The sequence below is a fragment of the Alnus glutinosa genome, chromosome 12 (assembly GCF_958979055.1).
Source record: "Alnus glutinosa chromosome 12, dhAlnGlut1.1, whole genome shotgun sequence".
Lineage (NCBI taxonomy): Eukaryota > Viridiplantae > Streptophyta > Magnoliopsida > Fagales > Betulaceae > Alnus > Alnus glutinosa.
This window is the reverse complement of record NC_084897.1, coordinates 9,679,378-9,698,652: the sequence shown is the minus strand read 5'-3', so window position 1 is coordinate 9,698,652 and position 19,275 is coordinate 9,679,378. Positions and strand designations below refer to the sequence as shown.

General features: G+C 38.7%; 1 protein-coding gene across 2 annotated transcripts; it reads left to right on the top strand.

The window, feature by feature from the left end:
• The first annotated feature begins 14,439 nt into the window (after positions 1–14,439).
• LOC133851568 (2-methyl-6-phytyl-1,4-hydroquinone methyltransferase, chloroplastic) lies at positions 14,440–18,583 on the top strand. Of its 2 annotated transcripts, XM_062288034.1 has the most exons (4): positions 14,440–14,540; positions 14,787–15,361; positions 16,004–16,310; positions 18,094–18,583. In XM_062288034.1, the coding sequence occupies exons 2-4, from the start codon at positions 14,802–14,804 to the stop codon at positions 18,247–18,249; spliced, it is 1,023 nt and encodes a 340-aa protein (XP_062144018.1). In that variant the 5' UTR covers positions 14,440–14,540; positions 14,787–14,801; the 3' UTR covers positions 18,250–18,583. The 2 variants fall into 2 exon arrangements, with proteins under 2 accessions (XP_062144018.1, XP_062144016.1); XM_062288032.1 differs by having other exon boundaries at positions 14,445–15,361.
• Positions 18,584–19,275: the final 692 nt, after the last annotated feature.

The window sequence follows — 19,275 nt, the reverse complement described above, 5'->3', positions numbered from 1 at the left end:
AAAAGAAGTCACAAGAGATGAGGATCACACTCAGGAAATAAATGCTTTCAACGGAGTGTGCCGGCTCTGATACCAATTGAAAAATTAAATGGACTTCTAATTTTAACAAGTGTGTGTGAATAGTGTGCAACAAAATATTAAATGCGGAATTAAATGAGACAAATATTTTTGTTGACGAAGTGGAAACTCAATTAAGAGAAAAACCATCCGGGGCAGCCAAACCCAGGAATTCCACTATTCAGAAGACAAAGCTAGATACAAGATAGTAACACTCACATATACCCGATGCAGTGGTCGTACCTTGCTCTCTGACGTGTAACCCAACACGAACCCTTCCCAACTAGGTCACCTACCTGAAGGGGTCTTCAATAGAATCATTTACGTTAGGGCCAACCCCTAAGATAGACTTCAGATGTAGCGCAGCAACAGCACACTTGAAATGGCTTCAGAGGAAATATCACGTCTCTGAGCAATTGTGGAATTCAATACCGAATTCTTGCAGTTCTCAATGCCCAGGGGCCTCTATTTATAGGCTGAGGTACAGAATGGGCGACTGCAGTAATATGTACGGACGCCGTCCGGACGGTCAACCTGGGCCGTCCAGATAGACAACAGTCCGACAGGATTTTTTGAAAATTTCACTGAAAATCTTTCCTGTTTAAGAGCGTCTCGACGGTCGCATGTCCGCTGCAAGTAACTTCCATATAAGGCTTTCGCACGTCCGAACCAAGGGGGATGAACGTACGAATGGCTGAAATTCAACACGCAATTTCCATATCTGCTATGCGCGCGTCCGAACCATGAGAGGCAGACATCTGGACGGTTGAAGTCGAATCGGTAATTTCCTTAACAGATGAGCGCGCATCCAGACCAATGCTGACTGACGTCCGGACGGTGGTATTTGAATTGCGATTCTTGCCTTATTTATGAGCGCGTTCGGACGGGAAACCACATCGTCCGGACGGTGTATAAATCTTCCCTTATTCTGAACTTGGAAAGAATCTGAAGCTGATCGATCACTGATGGACGTCCAGACAGGCTGCTGAGATCTCTGGACGGATGCAAGCTGGAACAGAAGCTTCTCGATACAGTGAAGGGTCCGGACGGAAAAATACATCATCCAGACAGATGATGCTTGTCTGTCTGGCGTCCAGACGGGATAACACGTCATCCGGACGGATTAAGCAGTAGACAGATTGACGTCCGGACGGGATGACACGTCGTCCGGACAGCTGACAGGGAATCTGAAATATTCTATCTTTTTCGCAGTGCAGAGTCTTCTAAAAATGCTCTGAAAAGTGGAATCCCTATTTACAACATCTTTATACATACAAGTGATTTTGTCCAAACACAGAATGAGGCCAAAATACTAACACGGACGCGCGAAGCTTTATATGGAAATTACTTGCAGCGGACGTGCGACCGTCCGGACGACAGTGTCTCACCGTCCAGACGCGGCTCTTAAACAGGAAAGATTTCTCAGCAAAATTTTCGGAAAAATCTGTCGCATAGTTGTCCGTCCGAACGGCCCTTGTCCGTCCGGATGGCACCCGCATATATCACTGCAGTCACCCATTCTGTTCCTCAGCCTATAAATAGAGGCCCCTAGGCATTGAGAACTGAAAGAATTCGGTATTGAATTCCACAAGTGCTCAGAGAAGTTATTTTTCCTCTAAAGCCATTGCAAGTGTGCTGTTGATGCGCTACATCTGAAGTCTAACTTAGGGGTCGGCCCTAAGATAAAGGATTCCATTGAAGACCCCTTCAGGTAGGAGACCTGGTTGGGAAGCGTTCGTGTTGGGTTACACGTTAGAGAGCAAGGTACGACCACTACATCGGGTATATGTGAGTGTTACTATCTTGTATCTAGCTTTGTCTTCTGAATAGTGGATATCCTGGGTTTGGCTGCCCCGGAGTGATTTTTCTCTTAATTGAGTTTCCACTTCATCAACAAAAATCTCTGTGTCATTTAATTTCCGCATTATTATTTTTGTTGACACTTTGTGCACACACTTGCTGTTTATTTTAGAAGTCAATTTCAATTTTCAGCAACCACCCACTGAAAGGCAAGCTTGGGTCAAGAAGAAGAATAACATTCACCCCATGAGAGGGAATGGACGCACCTAGCAAGAGAAGGTGTTCATGCCTAGGATTTGGTTCCTAATCCTAAGGCATCAGGTTTGATTGCTTAACTTTGACTTGTTATATTTTGTGTGCAATCTAGGAACCAATTTGGTTTTTGCCCCCTATTTCTCTTGAGAGAACATTGCAGGTACTTGTTGGGGAAGACAAAAAAGCAGGTCGAGCGACTGCTTTTCTATATTGGCATCATCGAGCTTACACAGGTTTGATCTTGCCTTGCATATGATGTTATTTCCATATTGCTTTTTTTAAAAAAAAAAAATGAGAAAAGAAATTTTCCTTTCTTGGCATGTCAAAATATTGCATGTGTTTTCACCTGATATCTCAATTCATTATGCATTAATCTACTTTGCTTAGATATGATTAAGAGTTTATGACTATATCTACCAAGTGATTTTCTTGTATATGCAATTGTTGGATAGCTTATTTCCTCATGCGATGAAAATATACACTATCCAAGACTCCCCTAAAGGTACATCTCTCCTTCTCTGACTTTTTGTTTCTAGAGATTCTAGATAAGAGAAGAGGTTTTTGATCAGATGGCCAAATTGACCAGATGCTAGTTGAACCTAGAACCTAAAAATTCTGGCATTCTCTCTAAGTTGCAGCATCAAAAGAATCAAGCAGTTACCATCATGAATTTTGTATTATATATGCATATTTGCTGCTTATATGCTAAATTGTCTTGCCCTTCATGGTTCAAGTAAAATATTTACCTTGTCTTTCATGGTACAAGTAAAACAATTGGATGCTACATCTTAGGGGGAGTGTATCAAATGAGGGTGGCTAGGCCCTAGTAAGTTATAAAGTTTGACTTTTGACTAATCTTTCACTAATTTTCTCTCTTGTCTAGAAAATCTGGTTGCATTTTGTCATTTCAGTGATAGTCATACCTTATGGGAAAAGTCTTCACACACACACACATTGCATGAGTTGAGTTGCCTATTTAAATTTTCTACCTATGGGAAAATCCTTGTGCTGATTGAAATCTGAACTCTCTCTTATATCTCTGCTTAGTTTTGAGATGCTGTTTGATTGTGTTATCAGTTGATTATACATGTGTGTTCTGCAGCTGACTCCAACAAAATTAATTTTTGCAAATTTTTTCCTCAGTTTTCTACATTTTCAGTGTGAAGCGTCTGGACGGTCTCTCTTTGCGTCCGGACGGGTGTAGATCAGACTGTCGTACAGTACTCCTGTACGTCCGAACGCGCGCGGCTCAAAAGGCTGGACAATAAGGTTAGACGTCCGGACACGAGCGACCTGTCTGCATGTTTTCGAGGCAGCGCGCATCCGGATGGTGTAAGCCGTCCAGACGGGGACCCCACAGGCTCTATAAAAGCCCCTGGCCGCCGCATTCTCACCCTACCCCACCAAAAATCTCTCTTTTGGCTTCTAGTGAGTGATTTCTCGCGAGTTTTTAGCATTATCTCACCCTTTCTTGTTTTTTATGCATTAATCTCTCATTCCAGGTATTTTTCTAGCCGTTTTCTTTTCAATTTATTTTTTAAACTATTAGAATTTTGATTATTTTAGGAATGTTGTTGAGATTATTACATGCATAGTTGTGACATCTATTGTGTTGGGATTCTTGGTTTGGCTTTTTTTGTGGGTTGTACTTTCTGCCGTTATAATGCCGAATTTTCTCTGTACACTGACAAGATCATTTCTTTTGGATTATTTTTGGCAAATCTTGTTGGTCTCTATTGCAGAATCATGTCTGCAGGCAGTCCACAGCGCAGAGTTCGCCAGAGGACAGAAGGAGATAGAGCAGCCCTCAGAGCTAAGATCATGGACCGACCTGTTATTGCTAAGAGGAATGTGATCCATTCCGACATCATGGTGTCTCCTCTGGACAGTATCCATGACACTATCCAGACATATCATTGGGGATATCTTCACAACTGCGCCTGTGTTGTCTACACCAAGCTAGTTAGACTTTTCTATGCGAACCTCGAGGTGGTGTAGGACGATGACCAGGGGCTAGTACTTCAGTCCACTGTTGGCAAGCATATTATCACTATTGATCCCCAGATCATCAGTCAATTCATAGGAGTCCCTATTCTCCAGTTGTCTTCGAGCCCTTACAATGAGGTGGTACTGCCTCCATCTATGGATGATCTCCGAGAGTTTTTCCATGCAGTTCCACAAGGAGAGGAGCGCGCCACCACCATCAGGATCGGTGCCTTATCCGCTCCTCAGCGCATGCTGGCCAAGATTGTTCAGCACAACCTATGGCCAGTTGTCAGGCGCAGTGACCTAATTTTGAAGAGAGCTCAGTTCGTCTATGCCATTCATCTTCGCTTGCCTTTCTGCCTATGCAAGCATATTTTGGGCGTTATTCTGGAGGCCTGTGATGAGAGCAATACCGATCTTCCATTCGGCTTCCTACTCACTCAGATTATTCTACAGTCAGGCATAAGTATTGCTGGCGAGCCCTAAATGAAGATCCAGGATCCACTCAACGAGTAGACACTGATGAAGTCAAATGCTCAATTAAGGAGAGATGATCCGGATGACGATGATGTGCCCCCGCCTCCTCCTATTTCTATAGGCATACCGAGTGTGGCTTTCTCTTCCTAGACTGCACCGCCACCTCAGCCAAATGTTAGCTATTCTCAGATTATGGAGGCTCTGGCCTATCCAGGGGGCCATGAGTTCCATGCAGCTGTCTATGTCATCCATGCAGCAACCCATCTTTACCATGCAGTAGGAGGTTCACTCCATCAACCTCCAGGTAGAGCAAAACTAGTTGGACCTCCGGGAGTGCCTCAAGTTCCACCACCCGTCCAGCATTGATGACGAGGATGATGCGCCGATGGCCGAGGATGCTTGAGCTTCATTTTGTTTTGTAGTTGTCTTATCTGTTTTTGAGACATTTGTGTTATATTTTGCTACTTTTGTTAAACTCTTGGACGTTATTACTCTATTTACCCTGGTCCTTCTGAGACTTTTAGGGGGAGTAATTTTTGTTGTGGTTGATTTTTATTACTCAATTTTACCCTTTGTCCCTTTGTGACAAAAAGGGGGAGTAATTTTTATTTGGATCGGGATTGTATTTTTAACCGGTCAAGTGATTTTTGTCCCAGAATGGCCAAAGGGGGAGTTTGTTGGTTCACTTCTTTTTAAAGATGCTTTTTTACAGGGATTCCGCAATTCAGAAGTGTTTCCAGAAAATTCTGCAAAGTTTGCAAGTCAGAAATTTCGGTTCCCTGCCAGCTGTCTAGACGACGTGTCATACCGTTTGGACGCACATCAAACTAAAGCATCATCCGTCTGGACGACGTGGATTCCCCCTCCGAACCTTCCTCTGTGTCGAGAAGCTTCGAACTGCTCCACTTGCATCTGTCCGAATGATTCAGCAGCCCGTCCCGACGACCCTCAATGTTCGATCAAGCCTCAGGATTTCTTTCCAAAACACAGATATGGGAAGATTGCTGCAACCGTCCGGACGACGTGGATTCCCGTCAGGACGTGCTCATCCATAAGGCAAGTATCATAATTCAAATCCAGACGTCCGGACGCCAGTCAGCATGGTTCAGACCCGCGAGCATTAGATATGGAAATTGCGTGCATCAGATCAACCGTCCGGACGACCATCAGCACAGTCCAAACTCGCGAAGCCTCTATATGGAAATTACTTGCAGCGAACGTGCGACCGTCCGGACGATAGGGCATCACCGTTAGGACGCGGCTCTCGAACAAGAAAGATCTTCAGCGAAATTTTTGTAATTTTGGTCTCACAGTTGTCCGTCCGGACGGCGCCCAGTTTTATGAAGCCAAACGCTCATTTGAACTGTCAGCCTATAAATAAAGGCCCCTAGGCTTGAGAATAGCAAGAATTCGGTATTGAATTCCACTAGTGCTTAGAGAGCTATATTATGAGGTTATTGCGCTAAGTTGATCTCTCTGAAGCCATTGATGTGTGTGTTGTTGCTGCGCTTAAACTGAAGTCTATCTTAGGATTGGCCCTTTGGTAAAGGATTCCATTGAAGACCCCTTCAGGTAGGAGACCTGGTTGGGAGGCGTTCGTGTTGGGTTACATGTTAGAGAGCAAGGTACGACCACTGCATCAGGGGTATGTGAGTGTTACTACTTTGTATCTAGTCTTGTCTTCTGAATAATGGATATCCTGGGTTTGACTGCCCCAGAGTAGTTTTTCTCATCTTGAGTTTCCACTTCGTTAACAAAAATCTTGTGTTGTTTATTTCCGCTTTATTTTGTTAACACATTGTGCACACACACACTTGCTTTATTTAGAAGTCAATTTTTCATTTTTCAATTGCTTCTACTTCCAGAACTGTGTTTGTGAAGCCCTCAGGTTTAGAGCCTCAGAATGACAAAGGTAAGGCTATTATGGTTTCTTGTGAGAATAATAATATTACACCTGCAAAATTTGAGCATTCAACAGAGATAAGCCTACCTACATGTCATCATTGTGGGATGGTGGGACATATTAGACCAAATTGTGGTCAGTTAAAATTCCCAAGAACTTGGAATAAGAAGAATGCTCCTAAGAAGGAAAAAGACGTTGAAGAACATTCCAAGACAAAATATGTTCCTCCACATAGGAGACAACCCACTCAAAAGTTTGTCCCTATTTGCCATTATTGTGGGTTGAGCGGTCACGTTCGACCCAAGTGCCCACATGTACTTGTTCAGAGGTCTAAAGTGAAGAAGGAGTTGCCAAAGAAAGATTCTGCTAGCACCAGACCTCCTAAGAAGCATCAGGCTCAGAGGAAACTATCAAGGTATGATCCACCAGTGCACAAAACTCCTATATGTCACCAATGTAGAGTTAATAGTCATGTCAGACCCAGGGGTCCTCAGCCTCAGAAGGACCCACCTAGAAAGTCTAGACCTCATGCAAGATATCCTGCTCCAAGGAATCAATGACAACAACAAAGGTTTGTTCCTGTAAAACAAGCCTGGTTGCCAAAGAAGAACATATCTCAACATCATGAGGAAAAGCCGCAGATGCCTAAAAATGATCCATCCTATGAAGAATTTCCCATTGCTGGCAGCTTTATGCAGAGCTTGATTAGATATATGAAACTGCAGACAAAGGATGGAGGACAGGATAGGCACAGTCACTTCCCAAGGGGGAGCGGACTCACTTCGTAGGTGAGGTCACATATACCTAGGATTGTGGTTCCTAAATCCTAGTGCATGTCAGGTACACTTGAATTGCATCTTTTATATTGTCATATCCTGTGCATGCTTTGCATAATTGTTATGGAACCATTTTGTCTATCTCTATATAGTTTCTCTTGTTGTCTTGAGAAATTTCTGCAGGTATTTCATAGGGATGATAGATAAAGCATGCCAGGCGACTGCTTTTCTATCTTGGTATAGGTAAACCTCTCTCCCTGAGGTCAGGTTTGCCCTTACCCTACATGCTTGGACTGATTGCTTTTCTTTTCCTTTTATGCATGTTGATTTTTTTTTTTTTTTGTAAAAAAAAAAAAAAACAAAGTAAACCAAAATAAAAAAATAAAAAAAAATAAAAAAATAAAAACAAAGGGGTAAAGTGCAAGGTTTTTCTTCTTAGTCTTTCAGCTATCTTAGTTATTTGTGCTTTGATAGAATATGCCTACATATTATTGAAATTCTAAGTCTGATTTGTGTTAAGTTTTCCTGTTGCATATGAATTAGATAATTGCTTTCCTCACACGATGAAAATGTGCACTATCTAAGGCTCCCCTAAGGTACCTTTTTTTTTTTTTTTTAATCTCTAATTTTCTACTTCTGAAAATTCTTCTAAGAGAGATTTTTTTGCTAAGATGGTCAAATTAACCAACTCACTAGTTGAACCTAGACCCTAGAAATTCTAGCTTTCTCTCTAGGTTGCAACACCAAAAAAATACAAGCAGTTATACTTCTGAGCTTATTGTTATATGAATAAATTTATTGCTTCTGTGCTGACTCAGCTATTAATCTTGTCATTCATGGTGCAAGTAAAAAGAATTATAGTGCTGCTTCTTAGGGTGAGAGTATCAGATAAGGGTGACTAGGCCCTAGTAAGATAAGGTTTGACTTTTGACTGATCTAACTATGAATTGCTCTCTTATTTAGAAAATTCAATTGCTTTAAATCATATCAGTGAAGATCATACCTTATTGAGAAAGTCTTCACACACACACGCATTGCATGAGTTAATTGATTATTGAAAAATTTCTATCTGCAGGGAAATTTATGCTCATTGATTACTTGACTTTTCTTTATATGTTTGCATATTTTTGACGAGCTATCTGATTGTTTTCTTAGGTTTAGATACATGTGTGTGCTGAATTCTTGTTGAAGCCCTAACCTTGTTATCTTCCTTGTTTGTTTCTTTGGAAATGTTTGGTTATGGTTTTTCTCTGAATACTCTGTTTAACCTTTGTCCCATTGAGACAAAAAGGGGAAGTATTTTTTATTTTTAGACTAAGAATGTATTTCCAAACCGGTCAAGTGATTTTTGTCCCAGAGTAGCCAAAGGGAGGGTTTATTAGTATTTTATATTGGCAACATTCTGGTTGACAAAAACACTTTATGTAAATGTTGCTTTTTAACAGGATTATCGGTTCTTTTCAGAGTCTTCATATAATATGGACAGTGTCTCATTTCATGGCATGTGTTGGTCAGAAGTTTCTAGAAGATGTTCAGAAGATTCCATACAATTATCAAGTCAGAACAACCGATTCCTGTGCAACCGTCCGAACGAGCCTTTGAAGACGTCCGGACGCCCCTTAGTGTCTAGAAGCTTCAACGTTGCAGCTATGTAGATGACCGAGCTACACTGTTCGGACGCTAGGTCAAGCTACTCCATGTTCGACACGGAGTTGGATTTCAGACGACACTATTTGGGAAGGTTCTACCAAACGTCTGAATGACGTGGCAACACGTCTGGACACTACCCAGTGTTCCAGAATATTTTGGGTCTCCTTTACGGATGCGGAAAGGAGTAACAACATTGACCGTCCGGATGCTCGGTCAAGCTGTCCGAACGCGGTCTTGTTTTGGGAAGAATTGCACTATTCTGGCACAGAAGACCGTCCGGACGCAGCTAAGTGACCGTCCGAACGTTACTCGCCAGAGTCCAAATTTGAACAGTATTAGGTTTTCTATAAGCCTATAAATAGGTGGCTCTAGGCTTGTAACTTGTAAGAATTCAGTATAGAATTTCATAGTGCTTAGAGAGGGTGTTTAGGGAGAACTGAAGATCTGCTAGCTCTCTAGCCATTACAAGTGTGTGTGCTCAACTGTTCGTGTGAAGCCTATCTTAAGGGTTGACCCTAAGGTAAAGGATTCCATTGAAGACCCCTTCAAGTAGGATACTTGGTTAGGAAGCATTCACGATGGGTTCCGTATTAGAGTTATAAGACGATCGTTGCATCGGGGTATATGAGTGTTAATTTCTATGTACTAGCTTTGTCTTTTGTGTTAGTTTGTAATTTGCTACATTCTGTTGGACAAAATCACTTCTATGTAATGATCCATTTAAGACAGGGATTCAACTATTCAGAGTTCTTCTAGAAGATTCTACAGTCTTCAAGTCAGAGAAATCGAATCCCTTGCAGCCGTCCAAACGCCCAACTGTCCAAAGTATCATCCATCCGGACGACGAGAACTTTCCGTCCGGCCCTTCCTCTGTGTCAGGAAGCTTCGAACTGCTCCAACTTGCATCCGTCCGGATGTTTTAGCAGCACGTCCGGACGACACTCAGTGTTCGACTAGATATGGGATTTCTTTCCAAAACACAGATATGGGAAGATCACTGCAACCGTCCGGACGATGTGAATTCCCGTTCGGACAAGCTCATCCATAAGGCAAGTCACTCATTCAAAATTCAGACGTCTGGACGCCAATCTTCATGGTCCAGACACGCGAGCTACTTATATGGAAATTGCGTGCATTGGATCAACCGTCCGGACAACCATTCCCTTGGTCTGGACGCCCGAAGCCTTGATATGGAAATTGTGTGCAACTAAAGTGCAACCGTCCAGATGACAGGGCAACACCGTCCGAACACGGCTCAAATCTAGAAAGAATTTCAGCGAAATTTTGGAAAGCCGATTGCACAGTTGTCTATTCGGACACCTTATGTCTACCATCCGGACGGCGCCTAGGTTTTTCAAGCCAAACGATCATTTGAACCTGCAGCCTATAAATAGAGGTCCCTAGGCTTGAGAACTGCAAGAATTCGGCATTGAATTCCTTAGTGCTTAGACAGTTATATTTTAGAGTTATTGTGTTGAGTTAGTCTCTCTCAAGCTGTTGCTGTGTGTACTGTTGCTGCGCTAATCTGAAGTGTATCTTAGGGGTTGCCCCTAGGGTAAAGGATTCCATTGAAGACCCCTTCAAGTAGGAGACTTGATTGGGAGGCATTTGTGTTGGGTTTTGATGAGTGCCAAATATTGTATATTTGGACTGCTTAATTCACATTTGTTAAACCTTTAACTTTGTTATTTTTTAATGTTTTTGGTTTGTTTTTGTATTTTGGTATTTTGCAAATCATTAAGAGAAAATGGTGGTTTTAAAGTGAAAAATGCAAATTTCGGAAGTCAAAATCGGATTGGATTAAATTTCAGGTTCTGCATAAGTCATAATATTTTGACCATAACTTTCAGTTCAAGTATCAGATTAAAGTGAAATTAGCGGCGTTGGAAATCTAATTCAAAATTATACAAATCATTATGAATAATTTCCCTAATTCGAATGTATGCTATGTCATAAGTGCCCCGTAATATAAAAATGCGAATTTCCTTGTTCCTAGCGGCTGCAAACACTCCAAATCCTAGCATTCTTTTCTCTTATTAGGGTTTTTGAGGGGTAGAGGTGCCATTTTGAAAATATGGCCTTAAACCCTAGCGTTCTTTTCTCCTATTAGGGTTTAGAGGGATAGATGTGCCATTTTGTAAAAGTTAGGTTTAACCTAATCTTCTACTATAAATACCCCATGCTAGGCACCACTTAGGACACATCCCAACATTATACATAGCAGCAGCTGGGTTCTTTGGCTTCTATTATTTGTAAGTTTTTATTTTTATGTTCTTAATAAAATTTAGTATTTTCTTTTTAGTGATGAGTAGCTAATTTTTCAACTAAGGCTGAGGATGAAACCTCACCTTTGATAATACTTTCATTCTTGTTATTTTATCTTATGCAACTCCAATATTTATCAAATTATTGTTCAAGTCCAATATTCAATTAATTGATTTATGTCTTTTGATTGAATGATTATTTATGAAAAAGTTGGATATTCAATGTGTTTCAACCGATTGATACATCGAATGATTTGGTTGAAAGAGGATATCCATTGTGATTTGTTTGTCAAAACGAATACATTAGGTAATTTGATTTCAATTGGGTATTCGTTGTGATTTGTTATTTAGTTGGATTCATTGAATGATTTAATATAATTTTTACGGAACCTTGAACAATGAATATGTCTTAATTGTTTATCAAGTGTACAAATAAAATACAAGAATATGTTATTTGATATGGTGAGGTGAATCTAAAACCTTAGTGTTTTTTTTTATTGATTGTTTTTAATTCAGTTTTTATTTAGTTTATTATTTTACATTATAAAATCCCAAAATTCGGAACTAGGTTAAGATAAAATTAGTTTATATAGAAATTAATTTTTGCAACGCAATTCCTTGTGGATTCGACCTTGCACTTGCACATACACTATATTGCAAACGATTCGTACGCTTGTGTGTATTAAAATTTGCACATCAAGTTTTTGGCGCAATTCCTTAATGCTTAGAGTTATATTTTAGAGTTATTGTGCTGAGTTAGTCTCTCTCAAGTTGTTGTTGTGTGTGCTGTTGTTGCGCTAATCTGAAGTCTATCTTAAGGGTTGGCCCTAGGGTAAAGGATTCCATTGAAGACCCCTTCAAGTAGGAGACTTGGTTGGGAGACGTTTGGTGTTGGGTTACACGTCAAAGTTCAAGGTACGACCACTGCATAAGGTTATGTAAGTTCTATTGTTTTGTAACTAGTCTTGTCTTCTGAATAGTGGATAACCTGGGTTTGGCTGCCCCGGAGTGGTCTTTCTCTTAACTGAATTTTCACTTCGTCAACAAAATATCTGTCTCCTTTAATTCCGCATTTTGGTATTTTGTTGCACACATTTTTTCACACACTTGTTTATATTATAAGTCATTTAATTTTTCATTTTGAATAGTGGATATCCTGAGTTTGACTACCCCAGAGTGGTTTTTCTCTTCACAGAGTTTTCATTTCGTTAACAAAATACTTGTGTCATTTAAATTTCGCTTTTACATTATTTTGTTAACACATTGTACACACACACACGGTTAAATAGAAGTCTCTTTATTTTTCAATTCTCTACATTGTGTGGAATGGCTGGTGTACGTGTTGGAGATAAGTATGCGACTCCAACACACACTAGGTTATTTTTTGGTACTTATAAACTGTGTTTCTTTTCTCCTTGTCAGAATGTATATGACCCATTTGTTTTCACTTCTTTAATGCATCGTCGTCAAACCAATGTATTTTCCATCCCATTTCAAGCCTTAGGCCTACATCTTTTCTACACTTGACCCTTTGACCCACAAACTAGCAATGTTTTCAGGTTCATATCAGCCTACTTAATACCATTTCAAGTAAAAAAAAAAAAAATTGATTGTTGTATAACTTTCATACAACTCTAACACCTTTTTTTTTTAATTTTATTTTTATTTTTATGATCAACCATTGGATCTGTTTCCCTACATGTGGGTCTTAAATATCTAATGGTTGATTTTAAAAAAAGTTGTTAGAATTGTACAAAGGTTGTATGAAATTTGTGCAAGAAACATTACTCAAAAAAAAAAAAAAAAGTATAAAAAAATGCATGAAGTCTCTTTACAACTGGTACCACCTCTTTTGTCATCCAACACCATGGCAGATTTCTGGACACATGAGGCTTTTTTGTGTGCACCATAAATGGGAAGGTGTTTTGGAATTTTATTAAATTGGTTTTAGTGAAGCGTGCATGGCTCAAATATATATTTAAAAGAACAATTTATATATAAAAGTTTAATTGCGTAAACTTAATAGGAAGAAATTGATTTGAATTGTAGAAAGAATTGTTGGTGTTTACTTAAAAATAAAATAAAATTGTTGGCATAGATTCTAATTTTTTGGGGTAATTACATTTTTCTTCCATGAACTACCATCATCTTCCAACATGCCCCCATGAACAGACAACAAAGGTGAGGGTAAAATAAGAAAAAAAAACTTATAAAACGGCATGTGACGGTCACGTGAGGAGTTGACCGTCAGATTTAACCTCTCTGACTGACGAAAGGGGGGAAAACCTGTAGACATGGTAGCTAAATGCTCTACTTTGGTCGAATTGCCAGTTCATAGAGGCATGTTGACAGAGGGTGGTAGTTCATGGAGAAAAAAGATAATTACCCCTATGATTTTACAGGGGATGACCATTCAGCCTCTATCCTCTTTGATTCCATGTTTTTCGATTCTACAAGTTACAAACCCAATCTTGACTCTAAATTTCCTTTTTCTTTTTCCTTTTTTTAAAGAAACAACAATTTGTTAATTTATTTGTTATTTAAATTTTAAAAAATGAAATAACCCGACTTAAACCGAGTACTTAAGTTCGAACTCGGCCAAAACACTCAAACTCAAGCTTGAGCTCACATAGAGATTTCACCCTGGCAAGCTGAGCTCGAGCACAAAGTGGAGGCTTGTGTCGAGCTTGATCCAGACAAATAAATAAATAAAATCGAGTCGATCTCGAACAAGGGATATCCGCTCAAGATCGACTCATTTACTAGTGCTGATCAATCAAGGCGTAGTGGAGTCATCTCTTCTTGTTTAGATTTTATTTTATTTTATTTGGAGATAGCCTCAAGCCACCTCTTTTTTCTTTTCTCTCTCTCTTTTTTAAAAATAAAAATGAATTTTTTTAAAAAAAATTAATTGATTAATATTTTCAGTTTATAAGCTTATTAATTTTTTTAATTTTCATGAGTTTTGTGGGCATGTGTCATCCCTTCCATTGGCCACGTGGATTTTTATTAAATTTTGGACGAAATGTTGGACAGATGGATCATCTCAATTTTCGGCTACAAATGAGATACCATCTTCGATACAAAATAGAATCTTGAGGGAAAAAAATAAAATCTTTAAATCAGATGGGGTGATGAGTGTGTTTAACCATAAATTTTAAATTGAAAACTTTTGTTTTGAATTGAAATTCTGTGGAAATTTAGGAATTTAATTAATTAATTATTATTATTATTATAAAAGGTGAATCTATTCTTTCGACCGTGGACATGCCACCACAAGATTGCAAACTAACCACGTAAATTCCACCACTCCCCCACGACCACCTGTGTGGTGAGCGTTCTCTCCCTCTCTCCCACAAACCCACGAAACTGGTAAGCCCCTTTTCTCGCTGCTGTCAGGTTTCTTCAATCGGTTAGAGACATTTTTGTTTTGTTTTTTTTCGGTGTACTTCTAATGAATAATCACAACCCCAGATGCACATAAAGCGCATGATTCTCACTGAGTTACAAACTAAAACTGAAGACTGCTTAGGTTGAATTTGCATGTGGGTTTTCTATATACTCATCAAGTCACTGAACCCAAGTCGAATTCACTAGTTTTCCTTTGTGGGTTTTCAGTGTTTGGATATATTCATGGCTTCTGCAATGCTCCATGGAGCAGAAAACCTCACACTCATCAGAGGAATAACCCCAAATGGGTTAGGTTTTATGGGGCCAGGTTTTCGTGTGAGGAACTTTCCCAAGCTGGGTTTGGTGTCTTGTACTAGGATTTCGAAGGGTAGAACCATAGTGCCCAAGTGTAGTGTATCGGCTCCGAGGCCGGCTTCACAGCCTAGGTTCATTCAGCACAAGCAAGAGGCATTTTGGTTCTATAGATTCCTATCAATTGTGTATGACCATATCATAAACCCTGGGCATTGGACTGAGGACATGAGGGAGGACGCACTTGAGCCTGCTGACCTCAGTGACCGGAATATGATAGTCGTAGATGTCGGTGGTGGAACTGGGTTTACCACTTTGGGGATTGTTAAGCACGTTGATGCCAAAAATGTAACAATTTTAGATCAGTCGCCTCATCAGCTTGCTAAGGCTAAGCAGAAGGAGCCCTTGAAGGAGTGCAAAATAGTTGAGGGCGATGCAGAAGATCTCCCTTTTCCTACTGATTATGCAGATAGATATATATCTGCGGGAAGGTATATTGTGCAATCTTCTTATTTGGTCTTACTCTACCTTTTCCTTACACTTTATCCTGTCGGGTATACTTTGATAGTTTTCTGTTCACTGTTTCAATTCTTTTAATCATGTCATGATTTTTTGTGATTGGAATTGTGGTCTTGATTTTAGATGATACTTTACTTGGTCATGTTTGTTAACTTTATGGGTTGCTTTGAGGTAAATATCTCTCTCCACATACTTGGCATTTTACCCTTGTGGCCAAACTCACTCATCCTGGGGAAAAAGAAAAAGATAAGTGCTTGCTTAGCCAGACAAATAATTGATCAAAATTGTGCTTGAGCTTGATTTTGAAGGAAAAAATGTAAAATGGATTCTCTTGATTGAATATGTTTCGGTTTGTTTTAAAAATACATGCAGATAAATGTGTTTTTATTTGTATGGGGTATGTGTAATGCACATGAAAATGTTAAATGCGTTGTACATGTAACATGAGAAAGGATATAAAATACTAATTCTCTTGTACTGGACCCATTTTCTGCCAACCCCTTTGGTCAATTGGATTTTATACAGATTTTGGTATTTCAATGTAGAGATTATAATGATAATAGAGGAAACATATAATTGCCTCTTATATTGGGATTATATGATTTCATTCTCAGTATTGAGTACTGGCCAGACCCACAGCGTGGGATCAAGGAAGCATACAGAGTGTTAAAACTTGGAGGAAAAGCATGCTTAATTGGTCCTGTTTATCCTACGTTTTGGCTGTCTCGCTTCTTTGCAGATGTGTGGATGCTCTTCCCTAAGGAGGAAGAGTACATTGAGTGGTTCCAAAAAGCTGGATTTAAGGATATCCAATTGAAAAGGATTGGCCCAAAATGGTATCGTGGGGTTCGTCGCCATGGGTTGATCATGGGATGTTCTGTTACAGGTGTAAAACCTGCATCTGGGGATTCTGCTTTGCAGGTAACTGTTCTTTTTAACTCTTGAATCTTTATTATGTTGCTCGTTGGCCAATCTATCAGGATTACATTTCGTTGTGTTTAAATAGCATTTGGAGTGGTGCATGTATGTGTATTTTGTTATCCCATCCCCATCTGTGAAAAAGTTGATCACTGTCAAATCAATGATAGGATTTAGTTTTGGAATCAACATTAAGACAAACATGCTGATGATACTGTTGGTGATATTGTTAGAAAGTTTAACATAGAAGTTCTGTTTACACCCTTTTCACATGCCACTTGTAATGGGTCTATTTTAGTGCATGTGAAGGCTTAATTCCATCAACAAGTTTCTTTAAATGTATAGATGTTTGTGTCCGTTGAAAACATGCGTTTTGGTTCTATCTTGATGCTTGGGCCATGTGTAATATGTAACATATTCTGGTTATATATGCAACTATATTTCATTTTATTGTGTGATCCTTTTCCTTCTCTACTTTGACTTGTTTGGGCAATTGCTGTCTAAGAGTTAGACCATATACCAATTGTCTCAACTGTATTGGCTCAATCTTTGATTTGTATTCTGTAAGAGATGTATAGTTGTTCATATTTTTGACAGAGACAAGAAATGTCGTGTGCCAACATCTAAAGCAACATAAATCCCTAAGTTACCATAAACAAAAAAAAAATATAAATAAGAATGATACTGAATTACTGATAACAACTCTAACTATGGGTATTATTTAGAATGATAGATACAATAGGAAGAATGGAATGAAGTAAAGCACTGACATCTTTAGTTTATTATGAGTTTTTAATCATGCATATTATTCTATATTTCTAGATGGTTGGGCATTATGATCCACAAGTTTGGCTTAGAGAATTGGACAGATGGAGGCTTGCTAGTGTGGAATGATTTGAAAAATAAAATATTATTAAGAAGAATGATTGAATAAAAGAACTCTTGTTGTTCTTACCTCATAAATAGTTCTGCGTGGTTGGGTGAAGGTTTTGTGTCTGTTGCATATGATGGACTGAAGCTTGTCTTAATTGAGTTAGTTTGGTCCCATAAGAGAATATGCCATTGGTTTGTTTGTAGACAGAAATAGAAGCTTGAGCTTCTATTAGTTCAAGCTTTCATAATACATGAATTTTGGGAATGGGTCCTGGAACCCTTCTGTTTTAGTATTGGATTGGGCCCTTTAATTTCAATATTCGATTTTTAAAGGATCTGATTATTGTAGTTTAAGAGAAAATATTCCAATATTTGGAATTCTGGAAAGCCTATAGGTTTGGGGTATAAGGGAGGGTTCAATTAACTAAAGAGGTTTTTTTTTGCTGTCAGGTTTCTGTTTCATTGCCACTGTCATGTATCCATTCTGCTATTTCCACCACTAGAAGCACTAATATCCTTTTGCAACACACAAATGTCAGGCTGTCTTGACACAATTAATAGTGAAAAAAAAAAAAAAAAAAAAATCATCCTATATTCAAATATATCGAAGACATAATTCAAGAAATATTTTATACTTTTATTGAAGACCTGCTACCATTCGGTTTTTGCTGGATGACCAAAAAAGGTTTGTGCAGCTGACAGCTTTTGCTCATGGAGCTATATTTTTTATTAGAGTACAATCCGGAACAAAAATGTTTGGATCTTAATCCTACCAATTTTGGTTTTCCTTGGTTAACAATATTGTAGAATGGTGACCACAAAGTTCCATACTAGCGACAGCTTCTTTCTTTTTTTCTTTTTTCCTTGTCCCTATTTTCTCTTGAGATTTATGAGGTTTTCCATTTTCATGCAGCTTGGTCCAAAGGTAGAGGATGTAAAAGAGCCTGTAAATCCTTTTGTGTTCCTCTACCGCTTCATTTTGGGTGCCATGGCAGCAACATACTATGTCCTTATTCCTATTTACATGTGGCTCAAAGATCAAATCGTACCCAGGGGTCAACCAATCTGAGAGGAGGAGATTTCTGCTTGGCAGTTGAAGATGATTTGGGATACTCTTCTATATCGATGCATCTTCTCTTATTAACAAAATAAATTGTGCCTTAGTATCCAGTTATGTTTCTCATTTCATTTTCATGTTTTTTTAAGTCCTTTCAAGAGGATGGCATGGTTCTGTTTCCACCAGACTTTCATTTTTATGTATCTACTGTTCAAAGTTTTGTTAGTACCAATGTTAAGATGCAAGCTTTCTGATAAGGAATGCTAATATATAGAATTCCTCTTGATATGCATCTGAACAAAGACACCGAGAGAAAAATGCAAATACATTCTGTTTATTCTCTTAATACATGTACTCATTTTCTTTTTTTCTTTTTGGTTTAAGGCAAGTATTTCTGTTGCTACTCTGTGTTTTTATGCATCCTATAATAATAATAATAATATTTTTTTTTTTTTTTTAAAAAAAAAAAAAAAAAAAAAAAAAAAAATGGCTGTATGGTTCCAGAGAAAGAGAAAGAGTTGTCTGTTTAGGCCAATAAACATAGGGCTGTGTTTCAGTTAAAATACAATATTGTGTATTTTTCGTCCAAATATAACAGTAATCATTCAAAGGTTCTTGAGTTACAAAGTTTGATCCTCATATGGATACAAGGAAAAGATAAGACTGGGAAAAAGCCTTGCTGTTTTTTTTTTTTTTTTTTGGGTCCTCGGTCGCTCAGATATCCTTTGTAATTTTGTGATTTCCCGGCTCGTTACCAATCCAATGTCCAAATGTGGGGAAGCATTAGATTTCCAATGTCTTTTCCCTTTTTCTATTTTTTTTTTTTTTTTTCCTGCTGAGATTGGGATGATTAATGCTACATTTCCCAAATTTTCTCTTCAAAAGTTGGTTACCAAGTCCATAATATTTCTATTTTCCAAAACAATAAATTTCATAAGACGATGATACATCGTTTGAGAACCAACTTTTAAAGAGAAAATTTGGAAAACATAGCATTTCTCTTTCGGAAAATTGAGAATGTAATGCTCAGACAAACTT